The sequence below is a fragment of the Nerophis lumbriciformis genome, linkage group LG28, assembly GCF_033978685.3.
Source record: "Nerophis lumbriciformis linkage group LG28, RoL_Nlum_v2.1, whole genome shotgun sequence".
NCBI classification, from domain to species: Eukaryota; Metazoa; Chordata; class Actinopteri; order Syngnathiformes; family Syngnathidae; genus Nerophis; species Nerophis lumbriciformis.
The window spans coordinates 28,115,078-28,134,624 of NC_084575.2; the positions used below are offsets into that span (position 1 = coordinate 28,115,078).

At 41.9% G+C, this 19,547-nt stretch overlaps 1 protein-coding gene across 1 annotated transcript in view; it reads right to left on the reverse strand.

The window, feature by feature from the left end:
* Positions 1-19,547, reverse strand: part of LOC133571028 (carbohydrate sulfotransferase 11-like) — a 64,692-nt gene that overhangs the window by 15,432 nt on the left and 29,713 nt on the right. Inside the window, exon 2 of the mRNA XM_061923997.2 lies at positions 9,091-9,170. Within this exon, the coding sequence (XP_061779981.1) occupies positions 9,091-9,170 (80 nt within the window). The remainder of the gene's footprint in view (positions 1-9,090; positions 9,171-19,547) is intronic.

Genomic DNA, 19,547 nt, shown 5'->3' on the forward strand with positions numbered 1-19,547 from the left:
GAGATATGAAACAAAAACCTCTATGTAGGTCTCACTTAGACCTAGATTTCATACATCAAGTTTCTTCAGCAAAAATCAACAGGAAGTTTGGAAATCCCCCTTCAAAACAAAAGTTTTGTAAAAACAGTCACCTTTGCCTCTTTGAGCTGTAATTTGAGCCCCTTAACATGCTTCAAAACTCACCAAACTGGACACACACATCAGGACTGGCGAAAATTGCGATCTAATAAAAAAAGCAAACCCCAAAACTCAAAATTGCACTCTAGCACCCCCTAGGAATAAAACACAGAGAAAACTGCTCCTAGGAAGAAAACACAGACAAAACTGCCTGTATGTATATGAAACAAAAACCTCTATGTAGGTCTCACTTAGACCTACATTTCATAAATTGACAACCCCCAGCAAAAATCAACAGGAAGCTTGCAATTCCCCCTTCAAAACAAAAGTTTTGTAAAAACCGGTCACCTTTTTTCAAACATTATCTCCTCTGAGCGCATTTGTCGTGTCGGCTTCAAACTAGCACAGGAGAGCGATTTAACCCTTCTGATTAAAAGTTGATGAAAGAGTTTTAATTACTGCTCCGGTTGGGATTTTATGTGCCGTCAAAGTCGGTCCAGTCCATTGCTGCTTGCAGCTTTAATTTTTCTTGTTTTTGAACACTGACTTTTTGCAGTGCACCTTTACACAACTCATGTAAAAAACATAGTTCAACTTAGCGTGCCTCAGCTGGCGTTATAGGTTGGGGCGGCATAGCTCGGTTGGTAGAGCGGCCGTGCCAGCAACTTGAGGGTTGCAGGTTCGATTCCCGCTTCCGTCATCCTAGTCACTGCCGTTGTGTCCTCGGGCAAGACACTTTACCCACCTGCTCCCAGTGACACCCACACTGGTTTAAATGTAACTTAGATATTGGGTTTCACTATGTAAAGCGCTTTGAGTCACTAGAGAAAAGCGCTATATAAATATAATTCACTTCACAATTCACATCCTAATGTTAAAGTGCGTTCGTTTGACATTTGGAAATGTTTTTTTTTATTTTAATCATTTTCAAAACATCCCAGTACAAGGTTACACAAGGGAAAGAGGCACAAACAACAGCTGCCATACCACATGACAATTGTTACCGACCAGAAATAAGGAGCCACACCTAATTTTGAATCGAATAAAGGTCATACTTTCATACTGGCTAGGCAACTGTTGTGAGACTTGAAGAAAAAGGCTGGGTTTGGACACTTTAAACGCGATATGGCTCTTTACATTACATTATATTTATCATGACTTATTCCCCTTTTAAGCTGCCAAAGTCAGCACCAGTAACGTTAATTTATTGCACCCATTGGGACATCGAGTAACTGGAACCTCGGCGCACTCAATGTTCTGCGTGGGGAACGGTTCCAATAAGAGGAAGAAGCCAAATCTCCCCAAAGAGCTGCATGTTCTGAAACAAACACCTTGGGGTAAACAGCAGGACAAAGATTTACAGAGCCCTGAAGAAAGACCACACATTGCACATTTATAGACAATGTACAAAACCCCAAACCAGTGAAGTTGGCCCGTTGTCTAACTCGTAAATAAAAACAGAATACAATGATTTGCAAATCCTGTTCAACTTATATTCAATTGAATAGACTGCAAAGACAAGATATTTAATGTTCCAACTGAGAAACTTATTTTCTTTTTTGCAAATAATCATTAACGGCAGCAACACATTGCAAAAAAGTTGTCACAGGGGCATTTTTACCACTGTGTTACATGGCCTTTCCTTTTAACAACACTCAGTAAACGTTTGGGAACTGAGGAGACCAATTTTTGAAGCTTTTCAGGTGGAATTCTTTCCCATTCTTGCTTGATGTACAGCTTAAGTTGTTCAACAGTCCGGGGGTCTCCTTTGTGGTATTTTAGGCTTCATAATGCGCCACACATTTTCAATGGGAGACAGTTCCTGGACTACAGGCAGGCCAGTCTAGTACCCGCACTCTTTTACGCTATTGTAACAATGCAGAATGTGGCTTGACATTGTCTTGCTGAAATAAGCAGGGGCGTCCATGATAACGTTGCTTGGATGGCAACATATGTTGCTCCAAAAACTGTATGTACCTTTCAGCATTAATGGTGCCTTCACAGATGTGTAAGTTACCCATGCCTTGGGCACTAATACACCCCCATACCATCAAAGATGCTGGCTTTTGAACTTTGCGCCCTTAATAGTCCAGATGGTTCTTTTCTTCTTTGGTCCAGAGGACACAAAATCCACAGTTTCCAAAAACAATTTGAAATGTGGACTCTTCACACCACAGAACACTTTTCCACTTTGCAATAGTCCATCTTCAATGAGCTCGAACCCAGCAAAGCCGGCAGCGTTTCTGGGTGTTGATAAAAGGCTTTTGCTTAACATAGTAGTTTTAACTTGCACTTAGAGATGTAGCGACAAACTATAGTTACTGACAGTGGTTTTCTGAAGTATTCCTGAGCCCATGTGGTGAAATCTTTTACACACTGATGTCGCTTTTTGATGCAGTACCGCCTGAGGGATCAAAGGTCATGGGCATTGCTGCTTACGTGCAGTGATTTCTCTAGATTCTCTGAAACTTTTGATGATATTACGGACCGTGGATGGTGAAATACCTAAATTCCTTGCAATATCTCGTTGAGAAATGTTGTTCTTAAACTGTTCGCCAATTTTCTCACACATTTGTTGACAAAGTGGTGACCCTCGCCCCATCCTTGTTTGTGAATGACTGAGCATTTCATGGAAGCTGCTTTTATACCCAATCATGGCACCCACCTGTTCCCAATTAACCTGTTCACCTGTGGGATGTTCCAAATAAGTGTTTGATGAGCTTTTCTCAGCTTTCTTAATCTTTTTTGCCACTTTTGTCAGGTTTTTTGAAACATGTTGCAGGCATCAAATTCCAAATTAGCTAATATTTGCAAAAAATAACAAAGTTTACCAGTTTGAACGTTAAGTATTGTGTCTTTGCAGTCTATTCAATTGAATATAGGTTGAAAAGGATTTGCTAATCATTGTATTCTGTTTTTATTTACCATTTACACAACGTGCCAACTCCACTGGTTTTGGGTTTTGTATATGAACATTTTATAACAGTTATTGTGACCAAAATGATGACAGTTATCTATATTATCACGATATTGTTCAATGTGCTCAAAAAGTACTGATACACACACTGAAATCTTCTGACCAAGTTTTTTTTTAATACCTTATTTTCCATACTATAGAATAGAGCATGTGACCCAATACAAGCCACACCCACCAAATTTTTAGAAGAAAAAACAATTTTCCATATATTAGCCGCACCCGCAGATATGTAACTTATTTACACAGAAAGATTCTGTAAATGTTTATTTACATACCAAATTGTTTACAAACGGTGTCTGCAACACGGCAGTAAAATGAATGATCAAACAAAACAGAAACCATTGTCATGGACCCACTAACTGCGGAATTAAGTTCTTCAATCAGCTAAACAGACTCCATAACTTCCCAATGACGTTTTGGTGAATTTACTGAGGAATTTGTGAAACCGAAACAATACAAAAAGAATGCCGTTGTAAGTTAATAATACTAACAGACACTGGTAAACAAGTTCGCATATTAGATAATGCTAACGACGCTAAATTCATTACATTAAGATAGCACGTACAAATATGTATGAAAAAACTCCTACAGATATCACACATGAGATGGGACGGTTTAGTAAGTATAAACAGTTTTAGTTATATTGTAAAAATTACAAACGTTGCTTGGAGTGATAAATGAAGAATCCATACAAGTAGAAACGCTATGGACTATATGAAATGCTACGGGGCGGTATAGCTCGGTTGGCAGAGTGGCAGTGCCAGCAACTTGAGGGTTCCAGGTTCGATCCCCGCTTCTGCCAGCGTAGTCACTGCCGTTGTGTCCTTGGGCAAGACACTTTACCCACCTGCTCCAAGTGCCACCCAAACTGGTTTAAATGTAACTTAGGTTGGGTTTCACAATGTAAAGCACTCTGAGTCACTAGAGAAAAGCGCTATATAAATATAATTCACACTTCAATTCACACTTCACACTACAAGACTGAACGGCACTCCGGTTGGGAAAAAAAAAAGCCCCTTTCGGTAAATGGAAGGACACTGCAGCACCTGCAGTGAGCAAACTCGTCCAAAAGATGGCGCCATACTACAAACAACAAAACACCCTCAAAGTATTTTTGCTTGTTTTTTATCAAAATATTTTTATTATGATCCGCCTGTGCAGAAAAATCCATAAAAAAGCCGCTCCGTCTTAGGGTTCAAAGTGTAGGGAAAAAAAGTAGCGGCGTATAGTCCGGAATTTACGATAACTAAAATAGAAACTATGGTGGGATCACACTCCTCAGCCTTCCCGGTAAGGTCTATTCAGGTGTACTGGAGAGGAGGCTACGCCGGATAGTCGAACCTCGGATTCAGGAGGAACAGTGTGGTTTTCGTCCTGGTCGTGGAACTGTGGACCAGCTCTATACTCTTGGCAGGGTCCTTGAGGGTGCATGGGAGTTTGCCCAACCAGTCTACATGTGCTTTGTGGACTTGGAGAAGGCATTCGACCGTGTCCCTCGGGAAGTCCTGTGGGGAGTGCTCAGAGAGTATGGGGTATCGGACTGTCTGATTGTGGCGGTCCGCTCCCTGTATGATCAGTGTCAGAGCTTGGTCCGCATTGCCGGCAGTAAGTCGGACACGTTTCCAGTGAGGGTTGGACTGCGCCAAGGCTGCCCTTTGTCACCGATTCTGTTCATAACCTTTATGGACAGAATTTCTAGGCGCAGTCAAGGCGTTGAGGGGATCCGGTTTGGTGGCTGCAGGATTAGGTCTCTGCTTTTTGCAGATGATGTGGTCCTGATGGCTTCATCTGGCCAGGATCTTCAGCTCTCACTGGATCGGTTCGCAGCTGAGTGTGAAGCGACTAAGATGAGAATCAGCACCTCCAAGTCAGAGTCCATGGTTCTCGCCCGTAAAAGGGTGGAGTGCCATCTCCGGGTTGGGGAGGAGATCTTGCCCCAAGTGGAGGAGTTCAAGTACCTCGGAGTCTTGTTCACGAGTGAGGGAAGAGTGGATCGTGAGATCGACAGGCGGATCGGTGCGGCGTCTTCAGTAATGCGGACGCTGTATCGATCCGTTGTGGTGAAGAAGGAGCTGAGCCGGAAGGCAAAGCTCTCAATTTACCGGTCGGTCTACGTTCCCATCCTCACCTATGGTCATGAACTTTGGGTTATGACCGAAAGGACAAGATCACGGGTACAAGCGGCCAAAATGAGTTTCCTCCGCCGGGTGGCGGGGCTCTCCCTTAGAGATAGGGTGAGAAGCTCTGCCATCCGGAGGGAGCTCAAAGTAAAGCCGCTGCTCCTCCACATCGAGAGGAGCCAGATGAGGTGGTTCGGGCATCTGGTCAGGATGCCACCTGGACGCCTCCTTAGGGAGGTGTTTAGGGCACGTCCGACTGGTAGGAGGCCACGGGGAAGACCCAGGACACGTTGGGAAGACTATGTCTCCCGGCTGACCTGGGAACGCCTCGGGGTCCCACAGGAAGAGCTGGACGAAGTGGCTGGGGAGAGGGAAGTCTGGGCTTCCCTGCTTAGGCTGCTGCCCCCGCGACCCGACCTCGGATAAGCGGAAGAAGATGGATGGATGGATGGATGGATAAAATAGAAAACCCATGTTCTGTGTTTCTTACACTTCACAGATAGCGTTTGAGTCTTAGTATTTTATCTGTTTTAGTGAATACGCTTTTATTGTTTTAAATATTGGTTTGTAGCACTTAAGATTGAATGAAAGTGCCTAACAAATAAAATATATAATTATTTCTGGCGGCTTGTAGGTTCAATGTGCACAACAGTTAGTTCCTTAGACAGCAATGTTCTACATGTAAAGGGACTTTGGGTACTTAGAAAAGCGCTATATAAATCCCAGTTATTATTATTATTATTATTAATGTGTTTATGTGAGTTTCGATTGAGATATGTTGTGTCCTCACGGGGAAATACGTTAATGCCTCTTGTTTTCATGTTAGCATTTAAGCTAGCGAGCGGGCGCCAGTCAGTTTCTGAGTGTATCAAAGTGCAGTTACGGTTTTTCAATCATTTTATAATTAAAACGGTAATACTAACTGTCTGGAGTTTTACCACGGTTATCGTTATTAGCATTTATCGTTACAGCCCGCCATCAGTCCTTATGGATTTGATGTAATCGGCCTGAGCTACTAGAGATGCGCGGATAGGCAATTATTTCATCCGCAACCGCATCACAAAAGTCGTCAACCATCCGCCATCCACCCGATCTAACATTTAATCAGAACTGCACCCGCCCGCACCCGCCCGTTGTTATATATCTAATATAGACGATGCAAGGCATTAGTGAGGTTATAAAGCTTTTGCCTGTTAAAGAAAGGAGACACCAGTGCGCAATCATCTGGGAGCCGCGCTGAGCGCACCTCCAAGCGCGTGGAGGTGCGATGTCCCTCGCACCCGCGGCGGCTCCACCCGGGCTCGCGCCCGAGGCTTCAGCGCGCACCGCGGCGGCCATCCTACTAGTCGCGGCCTAGCCCTCGCGGCTCTCGCTGCCGGCGACGGCCGGGTATGGGCCCGACGTTCCAGCGCCATCCATTTTCAGGGCTAGTTGATTCGGCAGGTGGGTTGTTACACACTCCTTAGCGGGTTCCGACTTCCATGGCCACCGTCCACCGCGGAGTGACCCCTGTTACGCGCCCCCGGCAACGGGGGTGGCGGGCAGGTAAGCTGCGCGGGCGGAGCGCGCGGAGTGACCCCTGTTACGAGCCCCCGGCCACGGGGGTGGCGGGCAGGTAAGCTGCTTACCTGCTGCGCGTGACGCCGGCCGCGGCGAAGGCGGACGAGGCGGGGTGTCGGTGCGGTGGGCGCGGTGGTGACCCTGGACGTGCGTCGGGCCCTTCTCGCGGATCACCTCAGCTACGGCTCCCGGTGGGGCCCTCTCGGGGGAAGGGGCCTCGGTCCCGGACCCCGGCGAGGCGTCCCTTCTCCGCTCCGTAAAAGTGTCCATCTCTTTTTTTTTTCTTCTTTTGTTGTGGCATATGCAGCAGGTGCCTGCTCGTTTTTCGTATGTGGGTAACAACATTTAACTATGTATATATATTTCCGAATTGGTTTAACTGCCACCCGCCTGAATCTATTTAAAATCAATTTTTTTTTAATTTCAACCGCCCGACCCGACCCGCGGATAAAATCTTTTTTTTTTTTTTATTTCAACGGCCCGATCCGCGGATATTCCGCGGACTCCGCGGTTGTGTCCGCAAACCGCGCATCTCTATGAGCTACGTATGCTAAGCTCTCTATCCTCCTTCAAAACCGCACTAAAAGAACACCTCCGGGCAACTGCAACCCTAAATTAACACCCTCCCCCTTCCACATCCCACCTCCCCGGATTGTAAATAATCAAATGTATATACTTGTTTTTATGCTTTCTGATCCACTACTTGCTGTACATATCCTACCAAGTTAGACCTACACTGTTTCAATGTCCATTTCTCTGATGATGCAATTGTTGATGACCGAAGTGCTGATATTAGAGATGCGCGGTTTGCGGGCACAACCGCGGAGTCCGCGGATTATCCGCGGATCAGGCGGATGAAATAAAAAAAAAAAAGATTTTATCCGCGGGTCGGGTCGGGCGGTTGAAATAAAAAAAAAAAAGATTTTAAATAGATTCAGGAGGGTGGCAGTTAAACCAATTCGGAAATATATATACATAGTTAAATGTTGTTACTCACATACGAAAAACGAGCAGGCACCTGCAGCATATGCCACAACAGAAGAAAAAAGAAAAGAAGAGATGGACACTTTTACGGAGCGGAGAAGGGACACCTCGCCGGGGTCCGGGACCGAGGCCCCTTCCCCCGAGAGGGCCCCACCGGGAGCCGTAGCTGAGGCGATCCGCGAGAAGGGCCCGACGCACGTCCAGGGTCACCACCGCGCCGACACCCCGCCTCGTCCGCCTTCGCCGCGGCCGGCGTCACGCGCAGCAGGTAAGCAGCTTACCTGCCCGCCACCCCCGTGGCCGGGGGCTCGTAACAGGGGTCACTCCGCGCGCTCCGCCCGCGCAGCTTACCTGCCCGCCACCCCTGTTGCCGGGGGCGCGTAACAGGGGTCACTCCGCGCGCAGTGCGCTCACGAAAGGGGTGGGGCTCACCCTGGTTGATATAGACAGCAGGACGGTGGCCATGGAAGTCGGAACCCGATAAGGAGTGTGTAACAACCCACCTGCCGAATCAACTAGCCCTGAAAATGGATGGCGCTGGAGCGTCGGGCCCATACCCGGCCGTCGCCGGCAGCGAGACGCGCTTGGAGGTGCGCTCAGCGCGGCTCCCATATGATTGCGCACTGGTGTGCGTCTGGGCCGTGACAGCGTGGCACGCGAATGTCTATGCGGCATTGGATCAGTCTCCTTTCTTTAACAGGCAAAAGCTTTATAACCTCACATCGTCTATATTAGATATATAACAACGGGCGGGTGCGGTTCTGATTCAATGTTAGATCGGGTGGATGGCGGATGGTTGACGACTTTCTGATGCGGTTGCGGATGAAATAATTGCCTATCCGCGCATCTCTAGCTGATATCAACCAAACCTAACCCCCCCCCCCTCCACATCCCACACCCCGGATTGTAAATATTGTAAATAATGTAAATAATTCAATGTGTATACTCTGATGATTAACTTGTGTGATGACTGCATTACGATGATAGTATATATCTGTACCATTAATTGATTTAAGTGGACCCCGATTTAAACCAGTTGAAAAACTTATTGGGGTGTTACCATTTAGTGGTCAATTGTACGAAATATGCACTGTACTGTGCAATCTACTAATAAAAGTCTCAATCAATCAAAAAAAACAAGGTGAACAGTATCTTTTTGGTTGAGTGAGATGACAGCCAAAAGTTCAAAGTCCAGGTCTGTCAAGGTAGCACAACGTGGTTATTATTGCACACATGTATAATTATTTTATTTCTTATTTGTATCTGTTTTTGGAATACCTTTATACTGTAATACTGCAAGGCTTCAATCGGACTACATGGAATGACACTGACCTGGTCACCATCATAAAGTGTCTGCAGAGGACTCCTCCTGGGCTTCTGCCTCATGCCTCCTTCCCCGGTTTGCTCCGAAGCTGAAGACACATAAGTACCAGTCATTTAAAACCTTACGGAAGGAGTTCTGATCCAAGAGTAAAGATGGAAAATGTGTTTAGTTAAAGCATCAGTTGAAGTCCACGTGAGGGAAAATATGTATAATAAGTGCGTGACATGTTTTTTCTGGAACACTGACAGCCTATGGAGGCAACCCAAAAATGTTAAACAGAAAGCCAACTGAGATGATTCCAGGCTGACAAGACACTTACCGTCCAATCAAATCTATGGGATTAAAATCTACACAATATGTCAAAATATTTGAAACAATTGGATAGTAAAAATGCAGATGTGCTGTTTCGATGTACTTGTGTTTTAATGACGGGTTGTTGTAATGATGTCTGAAAATATGCTGGCAGACACTCTGAGAACCAGAGTCCTGCAATGGAAGGACGGATTATAGGAGCATTATAGGAGGCTGGTTTTTAGGAGAAAATATTCAACAAGCAACTGAGGTTTTGGAGTCTGTTCAGTTTACTCTTTAATCACGAAATTGGTCAATAAAAACGGAATCCATCACAGAAATGTGACTGAGATGCTGTCATCATGAGGAGAAGGAACATTTTTCCCAGAACCACTCATTCGTCCCTGAAACACTTACCATATTTTTCGGACCATAGGGTGCACCGGATTAAAAGGCGCACTGCTGATAAGCGGGTCTATTCAGGTCTGTTTCCATACAAAAGGCGCACCGAATTATAAGGCGCATTAAAGGGGTTGTGTTATGATTTTTTTCTAAATGGAAAACACTTCCTTGTGGTCTACATAACATGTAATGGTGGTTCTTTGGTCAAAATGTTACATAGATGATGTTTTACAGATCATCTTCAAGTAGCTTTCTGAGCGTCTCTTCAGGATGCGTCGTTTTGTGGGCGCTCTTATTTACGTGGCTCACCTTCGACAGCGTCTTCTCCCCGTCATCTTTATATACCGTATTTTTTCGGACTATAAGTCGCAGTTTTTTTCATAGTTTGGCCGGGCTCAAGTTTCAAGTTTAGTTTATTCACAATACCATATAACAATTACAATAGTAGTGAATATCATCATTTAAAGATGTTGGTACGTGAAAGGGTCCCCCAAATAAGCTAGAAGAAGCTTTTGACAGGGGGTCCAGAGGACAGTATATACATGGAATGATGAAACATGGTAGCAAGCACAACAACAACAACAAAAAAAAACAACACTATATGATTAACACAAGATAATAGTACTAAAGCAAGCATACACATACATACATACATTCATTCAACCATGCAAAACCCAACAGTAGTCTACACCACATGAGGCATTAAATATAGGTGGTTAATAGATAAGTTTTCAGTTTATTTTTGAAGTTGGAGAATGGATACAGCATCTTGAGGCTCTCATTAAGCCGGTTCCAAATCTTTGGTCCCCTGCATACAACACTTCGAGCGGTACAATCCAGTAAACGATGTTTACCTGATATCAGATCTAAGTTACGAGTGTTGTGGACATGCTGGGGGTGGTAGATAGGAACCAAGCTACAGAGCCTAAGATTCAGCCTGTAAATGACTTGATAGGTTAAACAAGCATTTTGATAAATATTGAACTCTGTCAGTCTTAAGAGATGATAATTATGGAATAGATGTCGAGTGGGGGCATTAAACTTGGACCATGACAGGGCTCGTATGATTTTCTTTTGCATGGATTCTAATTTGTGAAGGTAGCTAGGGAAGGTGTTACACCAGATGACATTACAGTAGTTTAGATGTGGTTCAAAGAGAGTTTTATATAGGGTGAGTAGAGCATAAAGAGGAAGATAATGACGAAGGTGAAAGAATAGGCCAACATATTTGGATAATTTGTTTAACCGATGGCTAATGTGACATTTGAAATTGAGGTATTCGTCAATGATGACCCCCAGGAATTTTGTGGAGTACACTCTCTGTATTTCCTGCCCATTGATGTTGATATGGCAGTGCTCAGTATTTGTCCGGTTTTTATTAGAACGAAATAGAATAAAATGTGTTTTATTTACATTAAGTGAGAGCTTATTGCATTTGAACCAGGAATCTACTTTCACAAGTTCTGAATTGACAGTTACTTGTAGATCGTGTAGGCTCCTGTGTGAGGTAAACAAATTTGTATCGTCAGCAAAAATTATTTTATGAAAAGTTTCGGAGGAGTTTACAAAATCATTTATGTATAGGATAAAAAGGAGAGGCCCCAAGATGGATCCCTGGGGAACCCCATAATTTATGGTCATACAGGGTGAATTGTGATCATTGACGCATACACATTGCTGCCTTCCGTATAGGTAAGAGCGGAACCAATCGAGAGGTACCCCTCTGACACCATAGTGATATAGCTTATACAATAAGATCTCAAAGTCTATTGTGTCAAAGGCCTTGGATAGATCCAAAAAAATGCCAATACCGCATTTTCCTTCTTCAATACAGTCATTGACCTTTTCCAAGAGGTCGAGTATAGCCGTACAGGTGGTGCTTTTTTTTACGAAAACCATATTGGGAGGGGACAAGGATATTTTTGAAAATGTTGGTAAAATTGAAATTGGCCTATAATTGTTCATATTATTTTTATCACCTGATTTAAAAATTGGGATTACTTTTGCCACTTTGGACATTTTGGGTACAATGCCAGCACTAAGTGACAGGTTTATACAGTGACAAAGAGGATTTATGATCACATTTGCTATGGCTTTCAAGATTTTGCTACATATCCCGTCCACTCCAGCTGTATGTGATGATTTTAGGTCCATAATGATCGTATAAAGCTCATTGATGTCGGTTGGCTGCATGAAAAAGGAGCTAGGGTAGCTGCCTGATAAAAATTCTTTAAAGGCTCCAGTGCAACTTATATATGTTTTTTTCCTTTTTTATTATGCATTTTCGGCAGGTGCGACTTATACTCCGGTGCGACTTATACTTCGAAAAATACGGTAGGTCTTTATCTTTATAGGTCTTTATAGGTCTTTATTGTCATTGCAACAAGTACAGCAAAACTCTGTTTTCAGCACAAACCCGTCCAAGATTAGACAAACAAACAGTGTACAGGGTAACAGAACAGGAACGCTGATGGGTCGCCACGAGGCACCCCGTAAAAGGTGGGAAAAAGGTAAAACGCTGGGGAAGAAGATGAGTAAAAAAATACAATCTAGACTGGGCTCCTAAGGGAACCTAGTCTGGAGTGGGAAAAAACCTCCATGCCATGCACATATAAACATGTTACATTTAATCACGACAACTCGCAACAGAGGGGGGGGGAAGGTTGGGGCCCTGGAGGTCGACTGCTGCTTTGTTGTAGCGGTGTAGCGTGCAAGGACGGGAGTGGAAGAAGTGTCAAAATATGAAGCTAACTGTTTTAATGACATTCAGATTTTGCTTCAATCAATAACGGAGCAGCATCTCCTCATCCGTGGCTCAATAATGAAACATCAATGTGTCCCGTGAAAAAACGTCCGACCGGAACTCTCTAATAACTAAAGTTCCGTGGGTGAATTATATAAACTCACTACAGTTTTTAGCGCTTTGATAGCTAGTCTACTGAGAGATATAAGTAAGAACTTACGCTATTTTATATTACAAATGGCAACAGCGGAAGATAAATGCCACATAAGAAGGTAGAGAAAAAGAAGAAACTTATCGACTACGGTGTCGCCACAGACTACAATGGCGGATGCACTCACATTTTCAGTACTTACGCAGATCCCAAATACACATCAGCAGATACCACAAGGAGAAGTAAGAAAAGTTGGTTTTGCATAATATTGTGAAACAAATGCCAGATAATGTCTGCTAATAGGTGCCATCTCTCCCCTCCCTAGATGAACTATACAGTGCCAGGTGGCTCAAAAAGGCCCAAAACATCATAAGGGACCCATTTCACCCCGGACATAAACTTTTTGAACTGCTGCCCTCGGGCAGGAGATACAGGACAATAAAATGCCAGACAAACAGATTTACGAACACTTTTTACCCAAGAGCAATAGTGTCGCTGAACACAAGGCATAAAAAAGAATGACTGTGCATGTGAGCTGTGTGCTTGGTATTTTTATGTATTTTATGTATTTTTATCTATTTATCCGAGTTCCATGTTCTTATGCTTTTTATGTGTTATTATGAATTTGCACTACATTAGTTTGCTTGCAATTTTGTTGTACAATGTACAATGACAATAAAGATATATTCTATTCTATTCTATTCTATTAATTTTGCGGTCCTTATACATATTTTATGTATTTTTATCTATTTTTCCGAGTTCCATGTTCTTATGCTTTTTATGTTTTATTATGAATTTGCACTAAATTAGTTTGCTTGCAATTTTGTGGTACAATGTACAATGACAACAAAGATATATTCTATTCTATTAATTTTGCGGTCCTTATACATATTTTATGTATTTTTATCTATTTTTCCGAGTACCATGTTCTTATGCTTTTTATGTGTTATTATGAATTTGCACTAAATTAGTTTGCTTGCAATTTTGTTGTACAATGTACAATGACAATAAAGATATATTCTATTCTATTAATTTTGCGGTCCTTATACATATTTTATGTATTTTTATCTATTTTTCCGAGTACCATGTTCTTATGCTTTTTATGTGTTATTATGAATTTGCACTAAATTAGTTTGCTTGCAATTTTGTTGTACAATGACAATAAAGATATATTCTATTCTATTCTATTCTATTAATTTTGCGGTCCTTATACATATTTTATGTATTTTTATCTATTTTTCCGAGTACCATGTTCTTATGCTTTTTATGTGTTATTATGAATTTGCACTAAATTAGTTTGCTTGCAATTTTGTTGTACAATGTACAATGACAATAAAGATATATTCTATTCTATTCTATTAATTTTGCGGTCCTTATACACACACTACTCGTATGCCGACAATTCATCAAACGGTGCGGCTTCATAGCTTACCGAAGTCGTACTAAAAACATTTTGACATATTTTTGAGCGCCGTGTATAACGTTCTATATTCTCAATGGAACATTTAAAGTTTTGGTGTTGTTTACTGGCGTCATCTTGCAGTTTACACGTATCTCTTATGTGTGACTGCCATCTACTGGTCACACTTATCATTTCAACATGTACCAAATAAAAAAGCTTCGAGGTCGGTAAGCACAACCAGAATTATGCCGTACATTGGGCGCACCGGGTTATGAGGCGCACTGTCCGTTTTTGAGAAAATTAAAGGATTTTAAGTGCGCCTTATAGTCTGAAAAATGCGGTACAGTAAAGTAGTCATTGGTAAATTTATGATGTTTTACAATACAGGTCAAAATTGTCCAATGATGTATTGCACCAATAAATGTTATGATTTTTGCATTTATTTAACGGAAATAATATTAGGTCATATTTATAGCATAATAAGTGTATAAGGTAAAAAAAAAAAAAAAAACGGAATCTCAAGAAATTAAAATGGAAAAAAAAATAATTTTGGAGAAAAAATACAGATTTCATCGGGCCCTATTTAAAGTCAAGGATGGGTACCGAAACTAAGTAGCAAATGGTGCCTCATTTCAGTGCGAAAGAAACGCATGTTTAGGCACCTGCAGCAAGTGCCTGAAGGTGACATGAGGCCCTTTTCTACTTCCGGAACTTTTATAGGAAATCAAATTTACCCTGGTAAAAGAAATACTCCCTGCAGTCCCACCAAAAAACTACCCGGGTATACAAAGTTTTACCAGAAACTAATTCCCCTGACGTGGGTAATGCGGTGGAAATGCAAACCTCACAAGTCTCCAGGATGCAGACGGAACTCCGGAGGCAGGGTGCAGGTAAGACACTGATTTGTTTACCATAAATCAGTCAGGCAGGAATACGAAAACATAGGAAGCGTGCCGATAGCGCGAGAAGCTACGGCCAGCTGAAGGAAAAGCTTAGCATGGCAAACAAGCAAACAAAAGGCAAAGCTTAGCCCAGGAATCCAAAGGTAAACACACGTAACTTGTTGCATTGAGCAAACAAGACAGACAGACTGAGTGTGGCGAAAAGCAGGAATAAATAGCTCTCTGAGTAGTGCCCTGGAGCAGGTGAGCGTCCCGAACACTAATCAGAGGCAGGTGAAAATAATAATAAAAAGAATAACACACAAACCCAGGGGTGCTGAAACAGAATTAAGGGAGTCTTTAACTAAAACAAAACATAGTCAGGAGACCATAATATTCATACAGTACGACAACACGTCTGCGAGCCATAGAGATACTTTGAGTTGCAAGTTTATGGCAACTAGGGTCAAAGTGTCTTTTGGAAGGCACAAAAACAATAACAAGTAGGGTCTTTTATTTATTTTTTCACTTAGCAGGTTACTACATTTCTCATGTATCTAGTCTTGCATATATATATATATATATATATATATATATATATATATATATATATATATATATATATATATATATATATCTATGCTGTGCGCACTAATCCAAAAACCGGAACTGTAGCCATAAGAAGGAGCCTTGTAGGCATACTACTTTTATTATTAATAATTTAATATATTTAATTATTAATAATTAAAAGTAATACATTTAGAATATATCATATACAATATACAATATAATACTAATATTAGAGATGTCCGATAATATCGGGTTGCCGATATTATCGGCCGATAAATGCTTTAAAATGTAATATCGGAAATTATCAGTATCGGTTTCAAAAAGTAAAATTTATGACTTTTTAAAACGCTGCTGTACGTAGTGGTACACGGACGTAGGGAGAAGTACAGAGCGCCAATAAACCTTAAAGGCACTGCCTTTGCGTACCGGTCCAATCACATAATACCTACGGCTTTTCACACACACAAGTGAATGCAAGGCATAATTGGTCAACAGCCATACAGGTCACACTGAGGGTGGCCGTATAAACAACTTTAACACTGTTACAAATATGCGCCACACTGTGAACCCACACCAAACAAGAATGACAAACACATTTCGGGAGAACATCCGCACCGTAACACAACATAAACACAACAGAACAAATACCCAGAACCCCTCGCAGCACTAACTCTTCCGGGACGCTACAATATACAATATACACCCCCGCTACCCCCCAAAACCCCGCCCCCTCAAACCCCGCCCAGGGAGAGCATGTCCCAAATTCCAAGCTGCTGTTTTGAGGCATGTTAAAAAAAAATAATGCACTTTGTGACTTCAATAATAAATATGGCAGTGCCATGTTGCCATTTTTTTCCATAACTTGAGTTGATTTATTTTGGAAAACCTTGTTACATTGTTTAATGCATCCAGCGGGGCATCACAACAAAATTAGGCATAATAATGTGTTAATTCCACGACTGTATATATCGGTATCGGTTGATATCGGAATCGGTAATTAAGAGTTGGACAATATCGGAACCTCTAATTAATAAACAATCAATGTATAAACAATTGATTTATAAATTAATCGTAGCCCCTGAATTGTAATCCTAATCGAAATATTTCCACCTATCGTTCAAGGAAGTAAAAGTTCCAAGAACTTAAAGTTTCTGAACTTTTTTGTTCAAAAGGGCCTATTGTGCAGGTAAAGTCTTGTAAGTCATGCAGCGTCCCGACCAAGTTTACTGCTTTCAAGGAGGGGAAACTTATTTTCAGCAACTCAACAAACACGAGTACAGTAAATGGGTTATCCTTGTATCGCACTTTTCTACCTTTAAGTACTCAAAGCGCTCCGACACTATTTCCACATTCACCCATTCACACACACATTCACACACTGACGGGATCTGCCCCAAGCATGACCCATCAGGATCAACGGTGAAGTGTCTTGCCCAAGGACACGACGGTTGGACTCCGCCAAGGCTGCCCTTTGTCACCGATTCTGTTCATAACTTTTATGGACAGAATTTCTAGGCGCAGTCAAGGCGTTGAGGGGATCCGGTTTGGTGGCTGCAGGATTAGGTCTCTGCTTTTTGCAGAGGATGTGGTCCTGCTGGCTTCATCTGACCAGGATCTTCAGCTCTCACTGGATCGGTTCGCAGCAGAGTGTGAAGCGACTGGGATGAGAATCAGCACCTCCAAGTCCGAGTCCATGGTTCTCGCCCGGAAAAGGGTGGAGTGCCATCTCCGGGTTGGGGAGGAGATCTTGCCCCAAGTGGAGGAGTTCAAGTACCTCGGAGTATTGTTCACGAGTGAGGGAAGAGTGGATCGTGAGATCGACAGGCGGATCGGTGCGGCATCTTCAGTAATGCGGACGCTGTATCGATCCGTTGTGGTGAAGAAGGAGCTGAGCCGGAAGGCAAAGCTCTCAATTTACCCATCTACGTTCCCATCCTTACCTATGGTCATGAGCTTTGGGTTATGACCGAAAGGACAAGATCACGGGTACAGGCGGCCGAAATGAGTTTCCTCCGCCGGGTGGCGGGGCTCTCCCTTAGAGATAGGGTGAGAATCTCTGTCATCGGGGGGAGCTCAAAGTAAAGCCGCTGCTCCTCCACATCGAGAGGAGCCAGATGAGGTGGTTCGGGCATCTGGTCAGGATGCCACCCGAACGCCTCCCTAGGGAGGTGTTTAGGGCACGTCCAACCGGTAGGAGGCCACGGGGAAGACCCAGGACACGTTGGGAAGACTATGTCTCCCGGCTGGCCTGGGAACGCCTCGGGATCCCCCGGGAGGAGCTGGACGAAGTGGCTGGGGAGAGGAAAGTCTGGGCTTCCCTGCTTAGGCTGCTGCCCCCGCGACCCGACCTCGGATAAGCGGAAGAAGATGGATGGATGGATGGATGGATGTGAAAAGTTAAATTTATAATTTTTCATATATACGACCCAGGCCTCTTTTGTATGTGTTGTATGTGTATGTTTTTAGCAATTAAAAAAATAATAAAATATCAAAATAAATCGCCAATACTTGACTTTTCAGTATGTGGCCTATGGTGGAAAAGGTTTAGAGACCCCTGATTTAAAATGTTAGAAACTAAAAATAAAAATAAAACATATTTGAAATATAAGAAAAGTTGAATTATATTTAAATATAAACAAAAAATAAATAAATGATTAATTAAACATTTTTATACAGGCAGAATTTTTGACACACTGGGTTATGTAGTTAAACAATGGAATTATTATTGTTTTTATTCTATTCTTACATGACAAAAAAACTAAAAAAATGTAAGAAAAAAAGAAAAACGTTCAAACTAATAATTAACAATTATATACTTAGTCACCTATTATACAAAGCTGACGCATTAACTGTTTTTAGCATTTTCTTAAATAAAAAAAATATCAATGTGGCCCCCGCATAGTTTGACTTTTCAGTACGCGGCCCATGGTGGAAAAAGTTTAGAGACCCCTGATTTAAAATATTAGATATTCTCAAAATACAAATAAACATACTTAATATATAAAAAAAAGTTTAGTTAGTTAATCAAAAAATAAAATAGTATCAACTTATGAATTAATTTGAAAAATTAAAACAACCATAATAAACACTGTTAAATGTGTAACTGAACATTATTTTCATACAGGCAGAATTTGTAAAATGTAAGAAAAAAAAAAGAGTAAAAATATTGGTATCTAATGAGAAAAAGCTGAAATGTACTAATGAATAATTAATGACAATATGCTTAGTCCCCTTTAATACGTACCTTGTTATGTCTGTGTGATCATGTTTTTGTTTTGGTCATGTTCGTTTTGGTTTTTGGACTTTTTGTGCACTTTTGTTTTGTCACCATAGCAACCATTAGTTTTCACCTGTCACGTCACGCACCTGTTTCACATTTTGAGTCACGCACCTGTTTTCGTTAGTCATGTCTGTAGTATTTAAGTTCAGTGTTTTCAGTTTGTCTTTCTGGTGACATCCCCATATTTATGCTTCTGCACACTCTCCACAACCTTATGATCCTTGCTGCTCTTTTTTCATGCCGGTTCCATGCCAAGTAAGTTTTTGTTTATTAAGCCACAGTTAGTGTTTTTTTTGTTGTTCATAGTTTTTGCCATTGTGCAAGTATTTGTTTTCATAGCCAAGTCGTTTTCTCCGCCACTGTGCGCGCTTTTCGTTTGTACTTTTTTGTAGTTATATTGTTTGAATAAATCATGTATTCACCTTCACGCCACATCTGGTCCAATTCACTTGCACCTCGGGAGAACAAACCAAGCAATAGTCCAAGTCATGACATACCTGACACAACATTTTCGCATTTTTTTGAATAAAAAAATATATCAATATTTTGATTTAAGGATCGATATTAGAGCATAAAAACCTGATATCGGCGGTATGGAGTGTTGTGCGTTACAGTGAATATGTGCATGTACATGCCTGAAATTGTGATATTACATTTTGTATTGTGGGCAAACAACACTGATTTAAAGTAAAAACACAAATTCCTTAAGATAAATTATAAGTGCAGAAGCAATTATAAGCAACAC